The sequence below is a fragment of the Crotalus tigris genome, unplaced genomic scaffold, assembly GCF_016545835.1.
Source record: "Crotalus tigris isolate CLP2741 ecotype Arizona unplaced genomic scaffold, ASM1654583v1 scf7180000019483.1746242, whole genome shotgun sequence".
Taxonomy (NCBI): domain Eukaryota; kingdom Metazoa; phylum Chordata; class Lepidosauria; order Squamata; family Viperidae; genus Crotalus; species Crotalus tigris.
In genome coordinates, this window is record NW_024097562.1 from 91,239 (window position 1) to 114,174 (window position 22,936).

The 22,936-nt window shown below is 43.1% G+C and overlaps 1 protein-coding gene across 2 annotated transcripts; it reads left to right on the forward strand.

Moving 5' to 3' along the window:
* Positions 1 to 3,007: 3,007 nt before the first annotated feature.
* Positions 3,008 to 21,192, forward strand: PDCL2 (phosducin like 2). 2 transcript variants are annotated; one of them, XM_039362890.1, is made up of 6 exons: positions 3,008 to 3,093; positions 8,426 to 8,546; positions 10,535 to 10,625; positions 15,015 to 15,158; positions 19,523 to 19,731; positions 20,968 to 21,192. In XM_039362890.1, exons 1-6 carry the CDS (start codon positions 3,088 to 3,090, stop codon positions 21,087 to 21,089), a joined length of 693 nt encoding a protein of 230 aa, XP_039218824.1. In that variant the 5' UTR covers positions 3,008 to 3,087; the 3' UTR covers positions 21,090 to 21,192. The 2 variants fall into 2 exon arrangements, with proteins under 2 accessions (XP_039218824.1, XP_039218825.1); XM_039362891.1 differs by having other exon boundaries at positions 3,018 to 3,113.
* Positions 21,193 to 22,936: the final 1,744 nt, after the last annotated feature.

Sequence of the window (22,936 nt, forward strand, 5' to 3'; positions counted from 1 at the left end):
AGTGTGCATGTTTCATCAGCATATGTTACAACAGGTAGCACACACTGATTGAATCTCTTTCTCTTCAGGCATGGGGGAGGTTGTTCTTGAAAATTATGCTTAAGCTTGCCAAATGTCTACCAACCACTTTTAACACGCCATTCAATTTCCTTTATTGCATCACCTTTCATTCAGATCTGTTGGCCAAGGTATATTTAATGGTCTACTACATCTAGTTCTTCTCCAGATATAACACTCTTGTATCTATTGCCAATATTCTGTGTTTCATTATAAATAATAATAATAATAATAATAATAATAATAATAATAAAGTTGGAAGGCACCTTGGAGGTCATCGAGTCCAACCCCCTGCTCAGGCAGGAAACCCTACACCATTTCAGACAGATGGCTGTCCAGTCTCTTCTTAAAAACTTCCAGTGTTGGAGCATTCACAGCTTCTGGAGGCAGGTTGTTCCACTGATTAATTGTTCTTGCTGTCGGGAAATTTCTCCTTAGTTCTAGGTTGCTTCTCTCCTTGATTAGTTTCCATCCGTTGCTTCTTGTTCTGCCCTCAGGCACTTTGGAGAATAGCTTGACTCCCTCGTCTTTGGGGCAGCCCCTGAGATATTGGAATACTGCTATCATGTCCCCCCTCGTCCTTCTCTTCGTTAAACTAGACATACCCAATTCCAGCAACCGTTCCTCATATATTTTAGCCTCCAGTCTCCTAATCATCTTTGTTGCTCTTCTCTGTACTCTTTCTAGAGTCTCAGCATCTTTTTTACATCGTGGTGACTAAACTGGATGCAGTATTCCAAGTGTGGCCTTACCAAGGCATTGTAAAGTGGTATTAATACTTCATGTGATCTTGATTCTATCCCTCTGTTAATGCAGCCCAGCACTTTGTTGGCTTTTTCGGCAGCTGTTTAATTTTGGTGTTGTCATGTATACCATATTCAGTTTTGTATATGTGAATAGTTACTGTATGCTTAAATCATATATTCAAATCAGACTTTTTTCTATTTTCCTTTATTATTGGGTCTCCAAATGACCCAATCACAAGTTCTGTGCTGCCGTATTCCTAACCATTTGTGTATATCAGCTAAGCAGAATAACATTTCCCATATTATATTTAGACTTTAAGTCTGCAAGATAACATTTATTCAGAACCCCATGGACTTTTTTTTTTAGAATTCATTGTGGGTTTTTCCACTATCACCATTTACTGGAGCATGGCATGCAATTATCACTAATTTATGGATTCCTGTTTTCATATACACTACTTCTACAACAGCCTAGATACACCATCACACTTTCTGAATATCTTTAAATCCTTTCGTTTGTGATCACACCTTATACCTTCACTTTCCTGTCTATGTTCCTCATCTCCAGAGGACTGATTTATGCTACCAAAATTCATATCTATTACATCTTTCTACTTTCTCTTGGTTTTTGTAGCTACAGAATGCAATCTGTTTTTCTTTCATTTCATCTGTTAATTCATCTTCTTGGCCAGTGTTTCTCATCCTTGGAAGCTTGAAGATGTAAAGTTGAAGACTTTCAACTCCCAGAATTCCCCAGCCAGAGTGTTATTCCGCTTAGTTGATTTCTGGAAGTTGAAGTCTACACATCTTCAGCTTGCAAAGGTTGAGAAACACTGCTGTTGACCCTGACCTCATATCACATTCTCAGTTCTTCCATCTGGTGTGGTGAACATTGGATGGGCTTATAGATAGGGTTCTCCTTCACCTCTCACAGCTTTGGTGAACTTTCACATAATGCTTTGTTGTAATACAGAAAAGATGTACGCAATGTTACCAGCCTTAATCATACTCATGCCACGTTTAGCATTCCTTTCTAATGGTAAGAAAAGTTCTGGCATGTTTTAGTCAAAGCACAATTAAAATCTAGTTGCCTGCATATTCTGTGCAAGATGTGACCGCTAATTTATGGCTTCCTTTCAAGACAACATATTGTTGCCCACATCATATCATCAGCTAGGAGTCCTATGCAGTGTAGTGGCACATACTCAGGCTTTATAGCATTGTAAAACTTTACAAAAAGTGGAAATGTGAACCCTGAGTAAAAATTACCTTTGGGAAATACCACAAACAGTAGTCAGTAGTTGTATTCGTTTATTCTTTGAGAAAATCCCAAAGCCTTTTATATCTTAAACATAACATTTATCCTCACGTACCAGTCAGTTTGTGCTTGTAATCTCCACCAAATTAGCCTAGGACAGTGATGGCGAACCTTTTAGAGACCGAGTGCCCAAACTGCAACCCAAAAGCCACTTATGCATCGTCGGGTGCCGGGTGGGTGTGGCCTATTGGCTGGGTGTGGCCCATTGGGTGGGCGTGGCTGCGGTGGTAATGGCAGACTGAGTAGGACTAAAAAGTTCAATCAATTCCAACTTTCCAAGATCTTTTTTTTCTCTGCGAAAAGTTGAAATTGACTGATTGGTTGAACCTTTTTTTTTTTTTTTTGCACACAGCAGCGGAGGCCTAAAGCGAAAAGGTTTTATAAAACCCAGCTGAAGGCCTAGAACTGGGGTGACAGCGCGCATGCCCACAGAGAGGGCTCTGAGTGCCACCTCTGGCACCCGTGCCATAGGTTCGCCACCACTGGCCTAAGAGGTTGATGTCAATGGGAGAACATAAATGTGGAATCCATGCTACTACAATAAAGTGCCTTTGTTCATGTGTTTTTGTGCCTCTCTTACTACTGACTTTCCCTTTGGATTACATCTACCACTTGCAGAGAAGAAACTGATAGGACAGAGACTGGAATATCAGTGCGCTGAGTTCATAAAGTATCCATTATTATCCATTTCTTTTGTTGCGTTTGCCTATGCCTGTCCATTATATAGACTCCTTTTTATATCTAAGGTAAAAAGTCTTTCAGAATCCATAGAATCATGGAAAGGAAAGCAATGTAGCTTGGAAGACATGCCCAATGCAGGAATCCACTGCTATGGACCTTCTACTGGCTCCTCCCACATTCTGAAGCGGTTGGTGGGTTGGTTATTCAGTTGAAAACCCAACAAGATGTAAGCTGGTGGTATCCAAGCTGGTGTCAGGATATCAACGTTGCAGCTCCTACACCACCATGCAGGTCAGAGCGAAAGCAACACAGTATGTCTGTTAAATACTAAGTATATTCATCCTACGGTACCTCTTCAGGTAGCAGTTAAATGAAATTAAAATGGGACTGGAAAAGTGCTTTATTTCCAGACTGTTCACAATGCAAATTGAGTAGGACATGAAGTCTTAACAGAATACAGAATAACAGACTTGGAAGGAACCTTGGAGGTCTTCTAGTCCAACCCCTCTGTTCAGGCAGGAAACCCTATACTAGTTCAGACAAATGGTTGTCCAAATTCTTCTTAGAAATTTCCAGTGTTGGAGCATTCACAACTAATGGAGACAAGGTGTTTCACTGATTGTTCTAATTGTGAGGAAATTTCTCCTTAATTCTAGGTTGCTTCTCTCCTTGATTAGTTTCCCTCTGTTGCTTCTTGTCCTGCCTTCTGGTGCTTTGGGGAATAGCTTGACTCCCTCTTCTTTGGGGCAACCCCTGAGATATTTTAGCACTGCTTTCATGTCACCCCTAGTTCTTCTTTTCATTAAACTAGACATACCCAATTCCAGCAACCGTTCTTTTATATGTTTTAGCCTCCAGTCCCCTAATCATCTTTGTTGCTCTTCTCTTGCTTGCTTTGTCCCAGGTTAAGCTCATTGGAACTTGTTACTAAAGGATTGTTAGATGTGGGTTGGGAAAGGAAACTGCACTGAAATGTTATTGCCTGGGAGAAGAGAAGAGTGAGACTATTAAGCAGAAAAATCTATCAGTTGTAATTTAAAATTGCACTCCGCAAGGGTAAATGCACCCTGTGATGAGAGCAAACTCTGCAGTAGTTCTAGAACTAAAAATCAAAGCAAACATTTGGGTTCCAAAAGCGTATTGAATTATAACAAGACCTACTATATTAGTGATGGCGAACCTTTTAGAGACTGAGTGCCCCAAAACTGGCTCCGTTGCCGTTCCACCCCCTGCCCCGCCCCTGCCCCGCCCCACCCCGTCCCCAACCCCGCCTGCCTGCAGGGCCACTCACCACCTTCAGGGCTTGCTGCAGATCGCCCAGGCAGCCCAGCAGTGCCATGGCGGCCACGTCCTTTGCCCACACCCTGCAGCCTCAACTGCGCGATGAGGCGTGAGGGCAGAGTTTTGTCTACGCTGCCTGGCTGCCATGTTCTTGGCTGCGCTGCTCCGTGTGGACCACTTTCGGGGGCGACTCTCCTCCAGGGGGGCTGCTGGTGAGGGGGTCATGGGAGGAGGCGAGACTGGGGCAATGGCATGTGTGCTCACAGACACGGCTCCAAGTGCCGCCTCTGGCACGCGTGCCATAGGTTCGCCACCACTGTACTATATGCTGCCTAAAGGCAGAGATTCATTAAAGACAAATATTGCATGTACACTTAATATGGTTAATTTACATTTGACTTATAGTGATGCATGAATTCAGCCATGGTGAGTTTGTTAACCATGTTTGACAACTTCATGTATTGTATGAGCTGCATTCATTGTATTTGCTATCGAAACTGAAATTAAAGAACAGATTTGTTTCATGCATGAACTCCTCTGAAAAAAAGTAGTAGAAAGGAGAAAAAAACTGTTATGGCATACGCCAGTTTACATCTGTGTTTTTCGAACTTGTCAAATTTACGATGTGTGAACGGACCTCAACTCCCAGGGTTCCCCAGTCAGCCAAATTAAAGTTGACAAGTTTGAAAAACACAGCTTTAGATGGAGAAGGCAATTAACAAAGGGATAGAATCAAGATCACATGAAGTGTTAATACCACTTTACAAGGCCTTGGTAAGGCCACACTTGGAATACTGCATCCGGTTTTGGTCACTGCGACGTAAAAAAGATGTTGAGACTCTAGAAAGAGTCCAGAGAAGAGCAACAAAGATGATCAGGGGACTGGAGGCTTAACCAGTTGCTGGAATTGGGAATGTCTAGTAGTCTAATGAAGAGAAGGACGAGGGGGGACATGATAGCAGTGTTCCAATGTCTTGGGGGTTGCCATAAAGTCAAGCTATTCTCCAAAGCGCCTGAGGGCAGGACAAGAAACGACGGATGGAAACTAACCAAAGAGAAGCAACCTAGAACTAGGGAGAAATTTCCTGACAGTTAGAACAATTAATCAGTGGAACAACCTGCCTCCAGAAGTTGTGAATGCTCCAACACTGGAAGTTTTTAAGAAGAGACTGGACAACCATTTGTCTGAAATGGTACAGGGGTTTCTATCTGAGAAAGGGGTTGGACTAGATGACCTCCAAGGTCTCTTCCAACTTTATTAATTATTATCATCATCATTATCATTTACAATTCCCAGTGATGATCAGGATGTCTTAATGTTGTGAAAAAGTTGCTTCGAGATCTCAAAAGGCAAGCAGAAAATATATATGAAGAACAAAGTAAACAGTGACTGAATCCATAATTAGTATTTTAAAAACAGACACCCAGGTTCGAATTTATCTGCAAGCCTGTTTCTTAATTCCAGTGGTTTAGGAAAATGAAAAATAAGACACTATGAGCATCTTATGTTGAAAATATGCCATACATTCTATTTCTGCCATAACTGATAAACACTTCGGGAACTGAGCAACACCACAGTCCTTTGGGCAATTACAAAATTTTTAAATGATGGTATATTTTGTCTCTGAACATTCCTCATGAGTCTTAAAATATATAAATAGATTTAGGGCATATAAATTTATATTACAAAAAATATCGTTTTGTTAGCTCTGAACACCTCAGTGTTGGAAATCCAACTTTGTTGAGAATGTTGACAATTCAGTTAGAGATCTTCTGTCTTTTCTAAAAATTATAGATTCAAGATTCCGGAATGGGTGACAGTTAACATAATCTACAATAAGTTTACAATTGTACTGCAGACAAATGCACCTATTATTACAGTAGTCTTTTACAAATAATAATAGCCTTATTTATCTTTATAAAACCAGCTGGCTCTGCACCATAGACCTGCTGTGTCTTGCCCAACTTTAAATCTTTGTTTAGCTTTCAATACAGTGAATGCTTTGATATATACTGAGTTGATCAGAATTCTTTTAGTAGCAACTTAGATTAAGAATATTTTTTAAGTGGTCCACGCATGGAATACTCTGAGAAATCAACAAGGAAGTTTAAATAATTTACATTACATGAATAACAGGATACGTTAGCCAAAGTTCAGGTCCTTTTATTATATTTACAGTATCGTGAACCAAATATATTCCCTTAGTGCTCCAATGACTCGCTATTCTTTGGGAAAAATATTTTAGGATTCAAGAGTTGTAAGAAAATTGATTTGAGAGTCTAAAAGACACCACCTGTGATGTTTACCAGGATACTGATGCCTATGGACACCATATGATCTACTCCTGCTTTAGAAAGTTAAGAACAATGCCTTGAAACACATCTGGAAAATATATGTAATCCACATCTAAGTACATAGACAGAATGATCCCAGTACTGATTGACAAATTGAAGTTTCTAAACAGGTTTCAAATCAAATTTAGAAGTATAAATCAACAAAGGAAGTCCATTTTCTGTAGGACAGAAGCAGAAAAGTGTCTAATGAACAAAACCAAAAAAATAAAACAAAAAAACCCCAAAACCTTTGGGACAAAACGCTGTTTTCATCTACTATCATCTCTTATCTGGATAGCAAAAAAATCAGTTTTCCTATCCCTGTTCCTGTTGTCATCTTTTGTAAGAAAGATTCTTCTTCTTGTGCCATATCCGTTATCGGACGTTGGCGATCATGTTGGCGATCCTGTTTTTATTAGCAGCCGCACGAAAAAGTGCTGCTGAGTTTTGTTCAAACCAGTCCCTTAGATTTTTGAAGCCATGATGTTCTTCTTCTGCCTGGACCTCGTTTGCCTTCAATCTTTCCCTGGAGGAAAGATTGCTCGACAGTTATTATTAGTGTATGGCATTGTTGTTACAGCAGCCAAGAGACCACAATGCTATTGCAGAGTAGTTGTTTGGCTTGCATGCTTCCCAAGGTGCGCACAGGAGGGCGAGCTGGGTTCACACTCAGAGAGAAAGACAAGTGGCTCTTCCTGCAGCATCACCCATGGCTCCCTCCCTTCCTGGAGCTGCCTCGCAAATGGGTGTTGCAACTGGGAAGGTTCAGAACCATTAGGAATCTGACTACCTGCACAGAACAACCAGCTCAACTCCCCACTGAAGTGATACCTGTCTATCTACTTGCACAGAACATGCTTTTGAACTGTTAAATGGACAGAAGGTGGGTGACAAAAGCTCACTGTAAGGACCCACATCAATCCCACATCTTAAGAAGGCAGAACTCTTGGAAACAATTTCTTCCAACAGGAACTTTTATTAAGAGTAGTTGATAGCAGGCATAATGGACAGGATCTGAGGGATTCTTTACAGATTGATACTTTAAAGTGTCCCTAAGCAAACCCCACCCCATAGTTCATCCGGACAGTTCAGACTGGCCAGTCCCCAAGAAACAATTTCTTCCAACAGGAATTTTTATTAAGAGTAGTTGATAGCAGGCATAATAGACAGGATCTGAGGGATTCTTTACAGATTGATACTTTAAAGTGTCCCTAAGCAAACTCCATCCCACAGTTCATCCAGACGGTTCAGACCGGCCAATCCCCAGGTGTTAAGTCCATCATGGGAAAGGGAAGATAACATCGGTCCAGCTCTGTTTGTAATACAATGTTCCACAGCTCTTCACACTTCCTTTTGAAACCAGAGAAATAAGCCAGATTCCAGATGTTTGTATTTCCTTTTTTTTCCTAGCTGCCAGATTAGGGAGAAGAAAGTTCAGAGAGATGCATAGTGCAGGAGGCAATTTGTTACACTGTAATGGGCAGAAGACCCAAAGGCAATAAACAAAAGGTTACACTGTAGTGAATAGAGGAATGCCATAAGCCATAGGCATATCCCCCCTCCCACTTGGGAGTATGGCAGAATCCAGGGGAAGGTAAGATTTGGTTTTAGATCAGAGGAGATAGATAGAAATGAAATATAAATGGATTCTGATACTCACCCTGCCATGCAGTGCTAGGGCTTGAACTGCAGGAACTGAGTATCTCCAGCATCATTAAGCCACTGGGTCACTGCACCTCCTGTTCGGTAGCTATCTTATTTGGTGGGGGAAAAGGTTAACTTCTTTCACCAGAGAATCTCTAGGGAGAGGAGATGAATGGAGAAGAGAAGGCCAGGCTGTCAGTTAAAAAATAATGTGGCAATTAATTTCTGGCCCTCTTGAGTTATGGACCTTGGATCTTTGAAAGGGTTCTGACGAAGAGGAAGAGATTTTAAAAAAACTTCTGTTGCTGAAGTAGGTTCCAAGCATGCTGTAACTTAGTGATATCTGGGACCTCTCTTTCCAAAGGATCCAAATGAAGATACAGAATGGAACGACGTATTAAGAGATTTTGGGATTCTGCCTCCAAAAGAGGAGGTGAAGGATGAAATTGAGGAAATGGTTTTACGTTTACAAAAGGAAGCAGAAGGTAAGGGCCTGGCTTTCATCAGTTATTAAAATTAACCTCCCCCCACCTCTGTAGCAAAACGGGTATGTCGATACGGTATGTGGTATGTAGATAATACAGAGTCTCTTCAAAAAGCAAGGGAAAGCTGGGCCTTGGGCCCCACACTTGTTCCCACCTGTTCCCTGACACTTTTCACCAGCATGATCACCTTAGACAGGGCTTCCATATCTGAACTTCAAAAATTAAAATGTCTACAACCTGATTCTTTTTTATTTCTTTCCGGTCATGGTTAGCGATCTTCAGATTTTTGGCGGCCAGATATGTATGTAACCAAGGCCATAGATCGAATTTCTGTAACCACTGCTTCCATTGAAGATTCAGTTAGAGCAGACATGTCAAACACAAAGCCCGGGGACTGGATGCGGCTCGCAAAATGGTTTCATGTGGCCCGCAAAGCCATCCTGGAAACAGTGAGGGAACGGCTCTCGCTGCCTTGGCCCTGGCCCAGGCCAGCCGGAAGCCAATGTACAATTTTGTGGTGGCCATCTTGGCACTTGCCCCGGTCGGCCATGCCTTGATACTTGCCCCGGTCCCACCCACTTTTGCCAGAGACCCTCAGATCTATCCCACTCCTGCCCAGGCCCCCACAGGCACCCTTGACGTGAACGATGTAGAACTGACCACGCCCACCCAGTAGGCCACACCCACTCCATCCACACCCACCCAGTAGGCTGCACCCTCTCTGGCCACACTCACCCAGCCCCCCAAGGACAATCGCAATGCTGATGTGGCCCTCAGTGAAATTGAGTTTGACACCCCTGAGTTAGAGATAGCACAAAGGGAAATTGAGAGTTGAGAGTTGAGTCCTCCAAACAAGAAATTCATACACATTACCTAAATCCTAGTAGGAAATTACACACATGGCACTCATTTGCTTTTATTTATATGCACATGTACTCAATATTCTCTTCCAGTACTTTAAATTATCTTCAGTAACATTGATTATTGTTTCAAAATGAATTGTAAATAAGAAGCATGGATCTTTTCATTCTGCTCTATATTCAATGATTTTTTTTTCTCGATTTGCGCAAAGAAGTGCGAACAATGCTCTTTCATTCTGACATTCACAACAGAAGCCTATAGATCAGTGGTTCTCAACCTTTTTAATGCCGCGACCCCCAACCGGTCGTAAGTCGAGGACTACTCAACCGGTCGTAACTCAAGGATTACTCAACTGGTGCAGCACCGTTTGCAGAATGGGACTTTTGGCGGGCTCAGCAGGGCAGAGACAGCCTGGACAATTCCTATTGGCTTTTGAAAGCCAATAGAATTAGACTCTATTCAAGAGAGTCTATTCCACTGGCTTTGAAAAGCCAATAGAATAAAAGGGAGTAGCACAGCTAAGGAAAAGGGGGGAAAAATGGCGGACTGCGTTGTTTGGTGACCCCCGTGAAATGGTCGTTCGATCCCAAATGGGGTCCCGACCCACAGGTTGAGAACCACGGCTATAGATCAACCGTGGCTGGCTGAGGAATTCTGGGAGTTGAAGTCCACAAGTCTTAAAGTTGCCAAGTTTGAAGACCCCTGCTATAGATAAAGGACAGCTAATGTCCCCAATAGGAAAGTGAATCTTTGAGAGGGAGAACATTTGAATCTAAAGCGTCTCATACATAGCCCAACGTTCCTCCACCACGCAGCCTTTCAACCATGGGCCACTTCACCTCAGGACTTCACTGAATTGACTAGCATCTTCACGTTTCACAGAAGAGACCTGAGACTCAAAGCTGGAAAAATAGTAATTTCGCCTGCAGAGGCCATTTCATAAATTACTTCTGAAATGAGATTAAAAGGGGAGGTCTTTGGCATGGATTTAATCCAATTTTCCTTTTGAATCTCAAGGAAAAAAAAGGTTTGATTTATTATCCACTTCTTTCCCAGAAATATTTTAACTGGGGCATTTTCTTCTAGATTAGATTAAAACCACTGTTTCTCTCCCTTCCTTTTTCTAGTGAAACCTTATGAAAAAATGAATCTGAAACAACTGAAAGAAGCTGAAGATGATTTTGATGAGGAAGAGTTAAAAGCTGTTGAAATGTACAGGTATGTCAAATTCTAAGGAACAAATGCAAAGTCTCCAGTGTGGAGAAATAAATATTTCCCTATCAATAAACATCATCATCACCTCAACTTTTAAATGTTACATGGAAGGATCGTTCTTGGACTAATATCCAAGCAACTGGCGCCATCTACAGCTCCTACTTTTAAAAAATCAATTTTCACCAAATCCCCATCTAAATAATGTATCTGTTTGTTCAAATTTAGGGATACCTACTGTTCTCTCTTTGTACTCTTAACCTGAGTGTATCCTCTTTCTATACTGCTTGCATCGCATCTTTTGAGTTTTCCAAACTTCTACAATGTTACTCTGGGAAAGTTTTATTTGTCCTTAGTATAATCCCTCTAATAAAAAAAGTCAAGTGACTAGAAATTTTTCTTGCACCCAATCATGCATACATCAAATCTGAAAGAAACCCTATGGGTTTCTGCGCTCACATGAGGCTGCAACTTAGATTGACGTTATATTACTTTTCCTTTTATTTTAGAATGCAACTACATACATTCCTATACATTTTACGTCTGTTTTTGTTATTCATGCAATAAAAAAATGCAGGAAGTTCTAACATGCAAACTCTCGAAGAGAAATAATCTCTTATACCAGACATAAACAACTGGCTGGATTATATTTGTTTTTTGTTTTGTTTTTCCCTAAAAGAGCCATAGGCTGCGTTCATTAAAATCATATTGTCATCAAAATGGTCAGCCAAAAATTTTAATTCATTCTAGAGTACTGTAAGAAAGCTTTAAGGAAAATGGGGATGCGAATATTTAGGACATGGGATTTGCCCTAAAAGCAACACATACACCCGAGAAAAAAATGTCCTACTTTATGATTTAAAGAGAGAAATGTATGTTTCATATGGTGAAAAAAGCAAGGTTCTACATTTAGGCAAGAAAAACCAAATGCACAAGTACAGCATAGGTGGTGTTATGTCCCGAGCCTTTGCAAACGGCTCGGGCGTTTGCAGGCAGTCCCGGGCAGGTGCAAAGCTGCCCGGGACCAGACAGGCTGTCGCCAGCGCCGTGCGCATGCGCGGGTGCTGGCGCGGGAAAAGTAACCCATTTACCCGGGAGTTGCCTATATAAGAGGCTGCGAGGCGTTTGGGCGAGGCTGAAGTCATCTTCCTGTAAGCTGAACGCTGAATAAAAGAAACTGAGAACTCCAGCTGCTTCTCGTGTCTGTTTTCCCGCCAAGGACGCAACACTGGCGACGAGGTGGGATGCCTTGCACTACCTGGAAAGGAAAAAGTGTAAGCTTACCCAAGGAGTCCTGAGCGGCGGAAGAGGAACGGCGTCGACTCGGCAGCTGCCCGCCAATCCGGTGCGCATTCGGGGGTAGGCTGGCTGATAGACCCGTCTCCTGAAGATCCGAAGATGGCGAAAATCGGAAGGCTTTCGGAATTCGACGTCTCACATCCAGAGCGGTGGGAGTCCTACGTATCCAGAATGGAGAACTACTTCAAGGCAAATCAAGTGAGGGAAGATAGCTTGAAGGCGGCCACCCTGCTTTGCGTTTGCGGCCAAGACGCCTTCGAAATCGCAGAAAATCTTGTAGCACCTGTTCCAGTAGAGTCTGTAAGCTACGCAGACCTGAAGAAGCTGCTGAAAGAGCACTTCCACCCCAAGGTGTCCGTTATCTCATGGCGCCACACCTTCGTCGCCAGTGTTGCGTCCTTGGCGGGAAAACAGACACGAGAAGCAGCTGGAGTTCTCAGTTTCTTTTATTCAGCGTTCAGCTTACAGGAAGATGGCTTCAGCCTCGCCCAAACGCCTCGCAGCCTCTTATATAGGCAACTCCCGGGTAAATGGGTTACTTTTCCCGCGCCAGCACCCGCGCATGCGCACGGCGCTGGCGACAGCCTGTCTGGTCCCGGGCAGCTTTGCACCTGCCCGGGACTGCCTGCAAACGCCCGAGCCGTTTGCAAAGGCTCGGGACATAACAGGTGGCACCATGCTCAATAGTAGTAACTGTGAGAGGGACCTTGGAGTCCTAGTAGACAATCACTTAAATATGAGCCAGAAGTGTGCGGCAGCTGCCAAAAAGGCCAACACAGTGCTAGGCTGCATTAACAGAGGGATAGAATCAAGATCACGTGAAGTATTAATACCACTCTTCAATGCCTTGGTAAGGCCACACTTGGAATACTGCATCCAGTTTTGGTCACCACGATGTAAAAAAGATGTTGAGACTCTAGAAAGAGTACAGAGAAGAGCAACAAAGATGATTAGGGGACTGGAGGCTAAAACATATAAGGAACGGTTGCTAGAATTGGGTATGTCTAGTTTAACGAAGAGAAGGACAAGGGGGGACATGATAGCAGTATTCCAATATCTCAGGGGCTGCCATAAAGAAGAGGGAATTAAGCTATTTTCCAAAGCACCTGAAGGCAGGACAAGAAGCAACGGGTGGAAACTAATCAAGGAGAGAAGCAACCTAGAACTAAGGAGAAACTTCCTGACAGTGAGAACAATTAATCAGTGGAACAGCTTGCCTCCAGAAGCAGTAAATGCTCCAACACTGGAAGTTTTTAAGAAGAGACTGGACAGCCATTTGTCCGAAATGGTGTAGGGTTTCCTGCCCGAGCAGGGGGTTGGACTAGATGACCTCCAAGGTCCCTTCCAACTTTACTACTATTACTATTACTATATACTTGCAAAGTTTAATGGGCAGATGTCTATGGAGATTCTCAGTCATGGCTGTCCCAAAAGGCAACTAGACTTTCTTTCTTTGTTTGTTTTTAATATATAAGAATTTTATTCATTTTTTCCACACATACAATAGTAATTTTTCAACCAACATGCTGTCTGAGTTTACACGCTAATACATATTTAACTCCTAATCCTTTTTTCTTTCCTCCAGCCAATGGTAAAATAAATTCCAGGTTTGATAATAGTCCGTTTCTTCTTTTTCTTTTAGTCTCATAGTCAATCTGTCCATCTCTGCACATTCTAGTATTCTTTTTAATTATTTCTTCATCTGATGGTATTCCTTCATTTTCCCAGTGTTGTGCAAATATAATTCTTGCCACTGTTGTGACATGCAAAGTCAAGTATAAGCTTTGTTTATTAGTCTTTTTTTCTGGCATTATACCTAATAAAAAAAATTCAGGATTAAAATCAACATGTTCTCCTAACATCTCTTCTAGCCAAGTATGCATCTTTTTCCAATACTTGTTTACTTTATCACATGTCCACCAAACATGATAATACGTGCCTGACTTATGTTTACATTTTCAACATCTATCTGACATATTTTAAAAACATTTTTGCTAATCTTGCTGGTGGCAAGTGCCATGTATAAAACATTTTGTGTAAGTTTTCTTGATAGGAAGTTGACATTGTCAGTGTACAGTTTCTTTCCCATAAGTTATGCCATTTTTCTAATTCTATATTATAACCAAAATTTTTCACCCATCTTATCACTGTGTCTTTGACCTGTTCACTTTCCATTTCTAAAGTTAGTAAAAAATTATACATTTTCTTAATTAATTTGTTTTTTTTTTTCTTGAAGACGTTTCGTTTCTCATCCAAGAAGCAGGGATGAGCAGAACTGTAAAAGTTTCTTGGGATGAGAAGTGAAACGTCTTCAAGGAAAAACCAAGTCCAGTTGTCTTTTGAAAAGGCACCTGTAATGGGTAGAGTTTATTATTTAAAACTGACCCCTCTTGAACTGAAAACTGTTTTTCCCCACTCGGTGCTGTTTGGGAGGACTTGTCGGAATGGACTAAAAAGGACTGGAAAAGGAATGGATGGGCTACATCAATGGTGACGAACCTATGGCACGCGTGCCAGAGGCGGCACTCAGAGCCCTCTCTGTGGGCACACGCACTGTTACCCCAGCCCCACCTCCCCCCACAGCCCCCTCATCAGCAGCCCCCCTGGCGCGGTCCACGCAGAGCAGCGCAGCCATGGCAGCCAGGCAGCAGGGACAAGGCTCCGCCCTTGTGCCCCATCGCGTGCAGATGATGCTGCGGGGCGTGGGCAGAGGGTGTGGCCACCATGGTGCTGCAGGGCCACCTGGGCAATCTGCAGCAGGCCATGGAGACAGTGGGTGGCCCTGCGGGCGGACGGGGAAGAGCAGGGGGTGGAGTAGGGGGGTGGACGGGGCGGTTTTGAGGCACTCGGTCTCTAAAAGGTTCACCATCACTGGGCTACATGTTGCCCAGGCAACAGATTCAGTTTCTCCATCTCTCCCCTACATGGTTCAATCACTGCACTCTTTTCGAACTCTCGTGCAGTCCCACCGTTTTACACTCTTCACCTCTGAACATCTCTAAGGAACGTGTGTGATACCGTACCCATGTATTTTCATGGTCTCTCTCTTCCCACTTTTATTAATGGTTATGATATGAAAGCTTTCCCTTAAATTAGGAAACAACGCTTAGCAGAATTAAAAGCTCTACAAAAGAGACAAAAATTTGGAGAGCTGAATGAAATTTCTGGGGATCAATATGTGCGGGAAGTCACAAATGCGCCAAAGGATGTATGGGTTGTCATCCACCTGTATAACACAAGGTAAGAGAGAAGTGTGTGTGTTAGAACATTTATACTGTAAATACGGTAAGTCTTTTCACACCCTGATGTCATTCTGCTAATAGAAAGGCATGCAATGATGGGACACACTCATTCCCTGTTTTCCCAATTTCACTTTCTAGTGCAGGGCTTTTCAACCAGTGGTACGGGTACCATCTGTGGTACATTGGCACCTGGCAGGTGGTACGCGACCATCCTACGTGACCAAAACCTGCTGCAACCTGCAGATGGGGGGAATAAAAACCAAACATCCCCCCACCCCACCCCCGCTGCCAATCCTCAACAGAAATGCTCACAACAATCAAAACCTCGGACAGGAGGAAGAGCTCCGCTGGGCGGGCAGGCAGGTGTCTTGCTCCGCTGTGGCTTGGGGGGTGCTTTTTTCAGTGCCATTTGAACAGTCACTAAGCGAACTGTTGTAAGTCGAGAACTACCTGTACTTGATCACTTTTTTCCTTTTTTTTTTTTTTTTTTGGTCATCAAGGTTTTGACACCTTGCTAGGCGACTGGTGGTACTGGGATATTGCCATATCCTAAAAGTGGTACAATGGGTGAAAAGGTTGAAAAGCCCTGTTCTAGTGCATCTCCAAATCTTATCTGGAGAGGTGGAGGAAACTCCTAAGAAGATCTAGACTAGATCTTTCATAGAGATGTTTATAAAGGGAAGAGAGTGATGGAAAATCCTGCATTACAAGGTCACTGATACAATATTGAGTGAAACTTAATTTAAACAGTCCAATACAAGTTACCTGAAATAAAAGTGGCTATGTGTCATTGGAGAAACACTGAAGCAATTTCTAACTGGAGGAAATAGTTTCTGGGGAAAACTATTTCTGTATATACAAGGTTCCAGTGGTGGGATTCAGCCAGTTTGCACTACTTCAGCAGAGCCGGTAGCTAATTTTTTGTTGCCCAGGCCCAGAATGGACTTCCAGAAGTGGCATCCACACAGAGGACCAGTTGTTCACATATTTCAATCCCACCACTGCCAGGTTCATGTGGATAATAGATATTACCTGCAGTTTAGTTGAGCAAAAGAGCATTTTTTAAACATGCTGCTTCTCCATATGCCCAGACCTTGGTGCATATATCAGATTCTCGTCATTGAGTGCCAGGTGTGAAGGATCAGGACCATATGCTAAGTTGCAGCACAAAAGATTTATTCAAGCCGGTACACAAGAATCTAGTCAATTAGATTGTTGTTGTTGTTAGTTGCGAAGTCGTGTCTGACCCATTGCGACCCCATGGACAACGTTCCTCCAGTCCTTCCTGTCCTCTACCATCTTCTGGAGTCCATTTAAGTTCACGCCTACTGCTTCAGGGACTCCATCCAGCCACCTCATTCTCTGTCGTCCCCTTCTTCTATTGCCCTCAATCTTTCCCAGCATTAGGCTCTTCTCCAGTGAGTCCTTCCTTCTCATTAGGTGGCCAAAGTACTTGAGTTTCAACTTCAGGATCTGGCCTTCTAAAGAGCAGCCAGGGTTGATCTCCTCTAGGACTGACCGGTTTGATCGCCTTGCAGTCCAGGGGACTCGCAGGAGTCTTCTCCAGCACCATAGTTCAAAGGCCTCAATTCTTTGGCGCTCAGCCTTTTTTATGGTCCAACTTCAACTAATAGTCAGCACTAAATTGCTGCTAAATAAAGGTCAAAGGAATTCAAAGGGGGCTGGACTTGGATCATTTATTCCAATGTAAGGACTTTAAGCTGATGACACATTTAACTCCACCCACCCTCCCTGGTTCTGCCTGATCTTCTCCTACAGCAGGAGTGTCAAACTCGCAACATCACGTGACGTGTCACGACGTATTGTGACTTTTTTTCCATTGCCAGCAATGAGTTTCACCATGATGCATCCGGCCCGTGGGCTGGCAGTTTGACACCCTGTCCTACAGTAATTCATATTTAATTTATTATCTATGGTAGGAGAAATGAAACTAAAATGTCTTTCTGGATCCTGTTATATCAAGCAGTTTGCAGGGGGTGGCTGTGTGTTGCACAGCATAAGAAGTCATCTAGAGGGAAGGAGATCTACTTTGGCGTCCATGGAGATCCTCGCCTGTGTGAGCTAGAATTATTTTGAACCAAACTTTCCTTAATATTGGATCATACATCACATGTGCGTGAGTGTGCAAGCATGCACCCACCCACCCATTCACGTGTCAGGATGTGTTGTAACTGACACAGAAATACATAAATTGCACATTGCTAAGGATGTATCTCATAACGGTGTTTAAATGCAAATGCAGGACAGTTTGCAGCAGATCCTGTCTGTGAGTCTGGATTTTGCTTTGAAATAATAAAATGTGATGAGATTTTGCTTGTATGAGAATAATAACAACAACAACAACTTTATTGTCACTTTGAATGTATACCAATTGGCATACCTCAAAATGAAATTTCGTTGCATACAGCTCTCAAAGAGCCACCACCTCCAATATACATTCCTTGTTCATGGCCAGCTCAAGTTTCAGAACATCCAGTTTAGTCTCTAGGGTCGTGGTGGCGAACCTATGGCACGCGTGCCAGAGGCGGCACTCGGAGCCCTCTCTGTGGGCACACGCATCGTCTCCCCAGCCCTGCCTCCTCCCATGGTCCCCTCCTCACCAGCAGCCCCCCCGGAGGAGAGTTGCCCCCGGGCATGGCCCACATGAAACAGTGCAGCCAAGGACATGGTAGATGGGCAGTGGGGCAAGACTCTGCCCTTGCGCCCTATCATGCGCAAATGATGCTGCGGGGCACGGGCAGAGGGCGTGGCCGCCATGGCGCTGCTGGGCTGCCTGGGTGATCTGTGGTGGGCTGTGGAGGTGGTGGGTGGCCCAGCGGGCACGGTGGAGCAGGGATGGGTGGGGGCAGTTTTGGGGCACTCGGTCTCTAAAAGGTTCGCCCTCACTGCTCTAGGGAGCAGTGACAGGACAGATGGAAAGGGAGCTCCATGTGGATTAGCTCTCAAATTAGCTTGTATTTCTGCACGACATCCTTGCCTCCTTTTCTTTTCTCTGATCTTGCCTCTTCCACCTTTTTCTTAAAGGGGCTTTGCTCCTTTTCACTCTGGGAGCATGATGCCAACGCCTCTAACTCCTCCCAAAGCCTCTCTCCCTTCCTCTGGGCCTGCTGACAGCCTCCTCCAATTCCTTCACTCCATATGCCCCGGGACCTTTCCTCCTCGGCCTCCTTCGGAAACAGCCCTGATTTGCAATAGAATCTGTCGCTGGGCCAGCAGTCAGACCTTGCTGCCGGCAGAACAGTTTCAAACAGCGCAAATGACTTTTAATGGTCTCATCAACAGTTCTGAAACAGCTAAAAACTCGCCATACCAGCAAAGATTGTTGGTCGTATGTGTCAGGGTTCCGACTAATGAAACACTTCAAAGAACTTCCAGTATTGTTTATCCTAAAAAGTCTTTAATCGTGAAACAAAGTATCGGCACAGCATGGTGGATGCCAAGATCTGAATTCCCCTCCCCTGAGCACATAATATTCAATCATAATTCCCTCCTCTAATTTGCAGTCATAAATCACGTTCTCCCATCAGTTTGAAGGGCAAAGTTTCCCTTCCGTTCTGTAGCCAGCTGTTTCTTATCTTAACTAATCCCCACACACATTCTTTCTCCTCCCCTCCCAGCATCATCTAATTTAACTCTAAAAATACCACACAGCTTATACAGAGAGGCGCTGCCTCTTCATATTTTGTCAAAGCAAGAACATCTAATGTTAGCAGTGTTGACAGTATGTTAGCTTAGTCCCACTACGTTGCTCAAACACATTAAAACCTTCCTGATCATGTGGCCTACATCCCTTATATCCCTCCAAAAATGTTTCACCTTTGAGAGCCAATGCAGCCGCAGCCGATCAAGGTGCTGCCATCTTAGTTTTATTAAAGCACTACATGCCATATCACAACTCAATAAAATCCCAGCCTAGTGCAAAACAATCCATTTTAAATGGAATATAATGTGCCTGTTAAGAACCGTGGTGGAGTAGTGGTTAGAATGCAGTATTTCAGGCTAACTCTGCACACAGCCAGAAGTTCGATCCAGCAGCTTAAGGTAGATTCCTGAGGTTAGTAAAATGGGGACCCAGAATGTTGGGGGCAAGATGCTGACTCTGTAAACTGCTTAGAGAGGGCTGTAAAGCATTATGAAGTGGTATATAAGTCTAGTGGTTATTGCTAAAAAGCAAAAAGACATCTGAAATCAAACTGGCACATTTATAAACTGCATACATGGATTTACAAGCAATTGACAGACTTTCTAGTAATCCAGTATTTTCAGATTCATCATAACAAAGGTTATTATTATATATTTCTGTTGGAGATTAACAATCAAATTCTTTTCCTCCTCCTTTAGTATTCCAATGTGTGCGTTGGTTAACAGACACCTCAGCCTACTGGCCATAAAATTTCCAGAAACTAAGTTTGTGAGAGCCATCGCCAAGAGCTGTATTGAAAACTATCATGATAAGTGCTTGCCTACAATATTTGTCTATAAGGATGGTAAAATTGAAGGCAAGTTAATTGGAGTTATGGAGTTTGGAGGAACAGCGCTTACGGTAGAAGGTAATATATTTATAGATATATTTAAATAAATGGGTGAATTAGAGGATTGTACAAAGAGAGCCAATGTGATGTAGTGGTTAAACAGAAACCTGGGTTCAAGTCCATTCATGGTCACAGAAGCTCACTGGGTGATTTGGGGCAAGCCAATCTCTCTGTCAGTTTCACTTAACAACTAGAGTTGCTGTTGTGGGGATAAATGTAAAGAGAAATCTCCAGGTAAGTTGCTTTGAATCCCTGGAGAAACAGTGGAATATAAACAGTGAGTACCTGTACAAGTAGTCCTCGACTTACGACCACAATTAAGCCCAAAACTGCTGTTGTTTTGTGAGACATTTGTTAAGTCAATCTTGTGTCATTTTACAATCTTTCTTGCAACAGCTCTTAAGTGAACCTCTACAATTATTAAATTAATAACACGGTTGTTAAGTGAATCTGGCTTCCCCCTTGACTTTGCTTGTCAGAAGGTCGCAAAAGGGGATCGCAGGATTCCGAGAGACTGCAAGCGTCATAAATGTGAGTCAGTTGCCAAGCGCCTGGATTTTAATCATGTGACCAGGGGATGGTGCAATGGCTGTGTGAAAAATGGCCATAAACCCCCTTTTTCAGTGCCGTTGTAACTCCAAACGGTCACTAAATGAACTGTTGTAAGTCAAGGACTACTTGTAGAGGCTAAAGGGCTGAACCAGGAGATTGCAAATTTGAGGCCTCCCTGGTGCAGGCAAGCTGGCTGAGTGACTCTGGGCCAGTCCCACTCTCTCAGTCCAATCTACCTCACAAGGTTGCTGTTGTGGAAATTAAGAGGCAGGAGAATTAGGTATGTCCGCACGCTGTGGTGTGTGTAAAAAGGTGAAATAAATATATAGTAATAAATCTAATAAGGTTCATTTAAGCTCTTAGTTCAGGGGTAGGCAACCTTGGCTCTTTTATGACTCGTGGACTTCAACTCCCAGAATTCCTGAGCCAGCCATGCTGAGGGGAAAGGGAGAGGTTTCCAAGCCGAGCCATGCTGGCTCAGGAATTCTGGGAGTTGAAGTCCACGAGTCATAAAAGAGCCAAGGTTGCCTATGCCTGTCTTAATCCTAGCTGGCAACCTTATGCATTCCATGCTAGGTTCCATCAGATGTGAGAAATGATACATCTGCACGAATGTGTGCGTAACTAGTGATAAAAGGTTATGCACATTAGTATTACTGTGGCTTCTCTTTCCATTTCCCTGAAAAGGTTCTGTTGTTTCAGATCTTGAATGGAAGTTGGCAGAATTTGGTGCTGTAAAAACAGATTTAGAAGAAAACCCCCGGAAAGGTATTAGAGACATGATGATGTCCTCGCTTAGAAAGACTTCTATAGATGATAACTAGAGTACGAAGAGACAAATGCTGCTGTATCTACGTGGTCAAATTAGTTTGCAGTTGTCCCATTTGCTGTACTGTCGACGCTCAAATATAAATGCTTTCTGCTCCAGTCCGAAAGTTGGTGTCTAGCCTTGTTCTACTCTTGAAGGAACAAATATCCCTGTGTTTACCCTAATAAGATTGTGTAGCAGTGTGTAGCCTATTTGTTAACAACTGCATTTCAAAGTCTTGAAGAACATAGGCAGTCTCTTGTTTTAAAGGCTTGAGGTTGTGCTTTTTCCAAGGTCTTTTTTTCCAAAACTGAATGCTTAATTGGTTAAATATCTTGGTAGAGGCACATGAAAATATCATAGAATGAATACAGAAACACACAGTCAGATGGCTCAGTTATACTCAATGGCTTTAAGACCTTTTTAGGAGAAGTAGGTGCCTGGACTCCCACAGGGACTCCTGGGCTTATGACTAGTCATTTAATGACTAGTTACGAGCCCCCAGACAGTACTTACGACTCAGTTCCAAAGTTCTGATGGTCATATGACCGCATTTCAGGCCATTCTATGGTCACATAATCCTAATTGATGGATTCGTAGCTGGCTGACCAGCCGTACTCATCGTGTGGTCCTCAATGGAATCACATCTACATGGAGGGAAGTGTGTAGAAGGGTGCCCCAGGGCTCTGTTCTGGGCCCAGTGCTCTTCAACATCTTCATCAACGATTTGGACGAGGGGATAGATGGGGAACTCATCAAATTTGCAGACGACACCAAGCTGGCAGGAATAGCCAACACTCCAGAAGATAGGCTTAGGATACAGGAGGATCTGGACAGACTTGAACACTGGGCACTATCTAACAAAATGAAATTCAATGGTGAAAAAAGTTCTACATTTAGGCAAGAAAAACCAAATGTACAGCTACAGTATAGGAGTACCTTGCTCAATAGTAATAACTGTGAGAGGGATCTCGGAGTCCTAGTGGACAATCACCTAAATATGAGCCAGCAGTGTGCTACAGTTGCCAAAAAAGCCAACACAGTGCTAGGCTGCATTAACAGAGGGATAGAATCAAGATCACGTGAAGTATTAATACCACTTTACAATGCCTTGGTAAGGCCACACTTGGAATATTGCATCCAGTTTTGGTCACCATGATGTAAAAAAGATGCTGAGACTCTAGAAAGAGTACAGAGAAGAGCAAACAAGATGATTAGGGGGCTGGAGACTAAATCATATAAAGAATAGTTGCTGGAATTGGGTATGTCTAATTTAATGAAGAGAAGGACGAGGGGGGACATGATAGCAGTGTTCCAATATCTCAGGGGCTGCCACAAAGAAGAGGGAGTCAAGCTATTCTCCAAAGCGCCCGAAGACAGGACAAGAAGCAGCGGATAGAAACTAATCAAGGAGAGAAGCAACCTAGAACTAAGGAGAAACTTCCTAACAGTTAGAACAATTAACCAGTGGAACAACCTGCCTCCAGAAGCTCTGAATGCTCCAACACTGGAAGTTTTTAAGAAGAGACTGGACAGTCATTTGTCTGAAATGGTATAGGGTTACCTGCCTGAGCAGGTAATGGTTGTCCCAAAGGTGCTTTTTCAAAAGGCAACTGGACTTCCTTTGTTTTTCCTTGAAGATGTTTTGCTTCTCATCTAAGAAGCTTCTTCACTTCTCCACCAATTAGTCAGAACTAAAGAAGTTTCTTAGATGAGAAGTGAAACGTCTTCAAGGAAAAACAAAGACAGTCCAGTTGACTTTTGAAAAAGCACCTTTGGGACTAGATTATAGAGCAGAGGTGATTCTTCTCCTGGACCTCGCCGGCTGGAATCCCTTGATTAACAGGATCCACAGCATCCTTC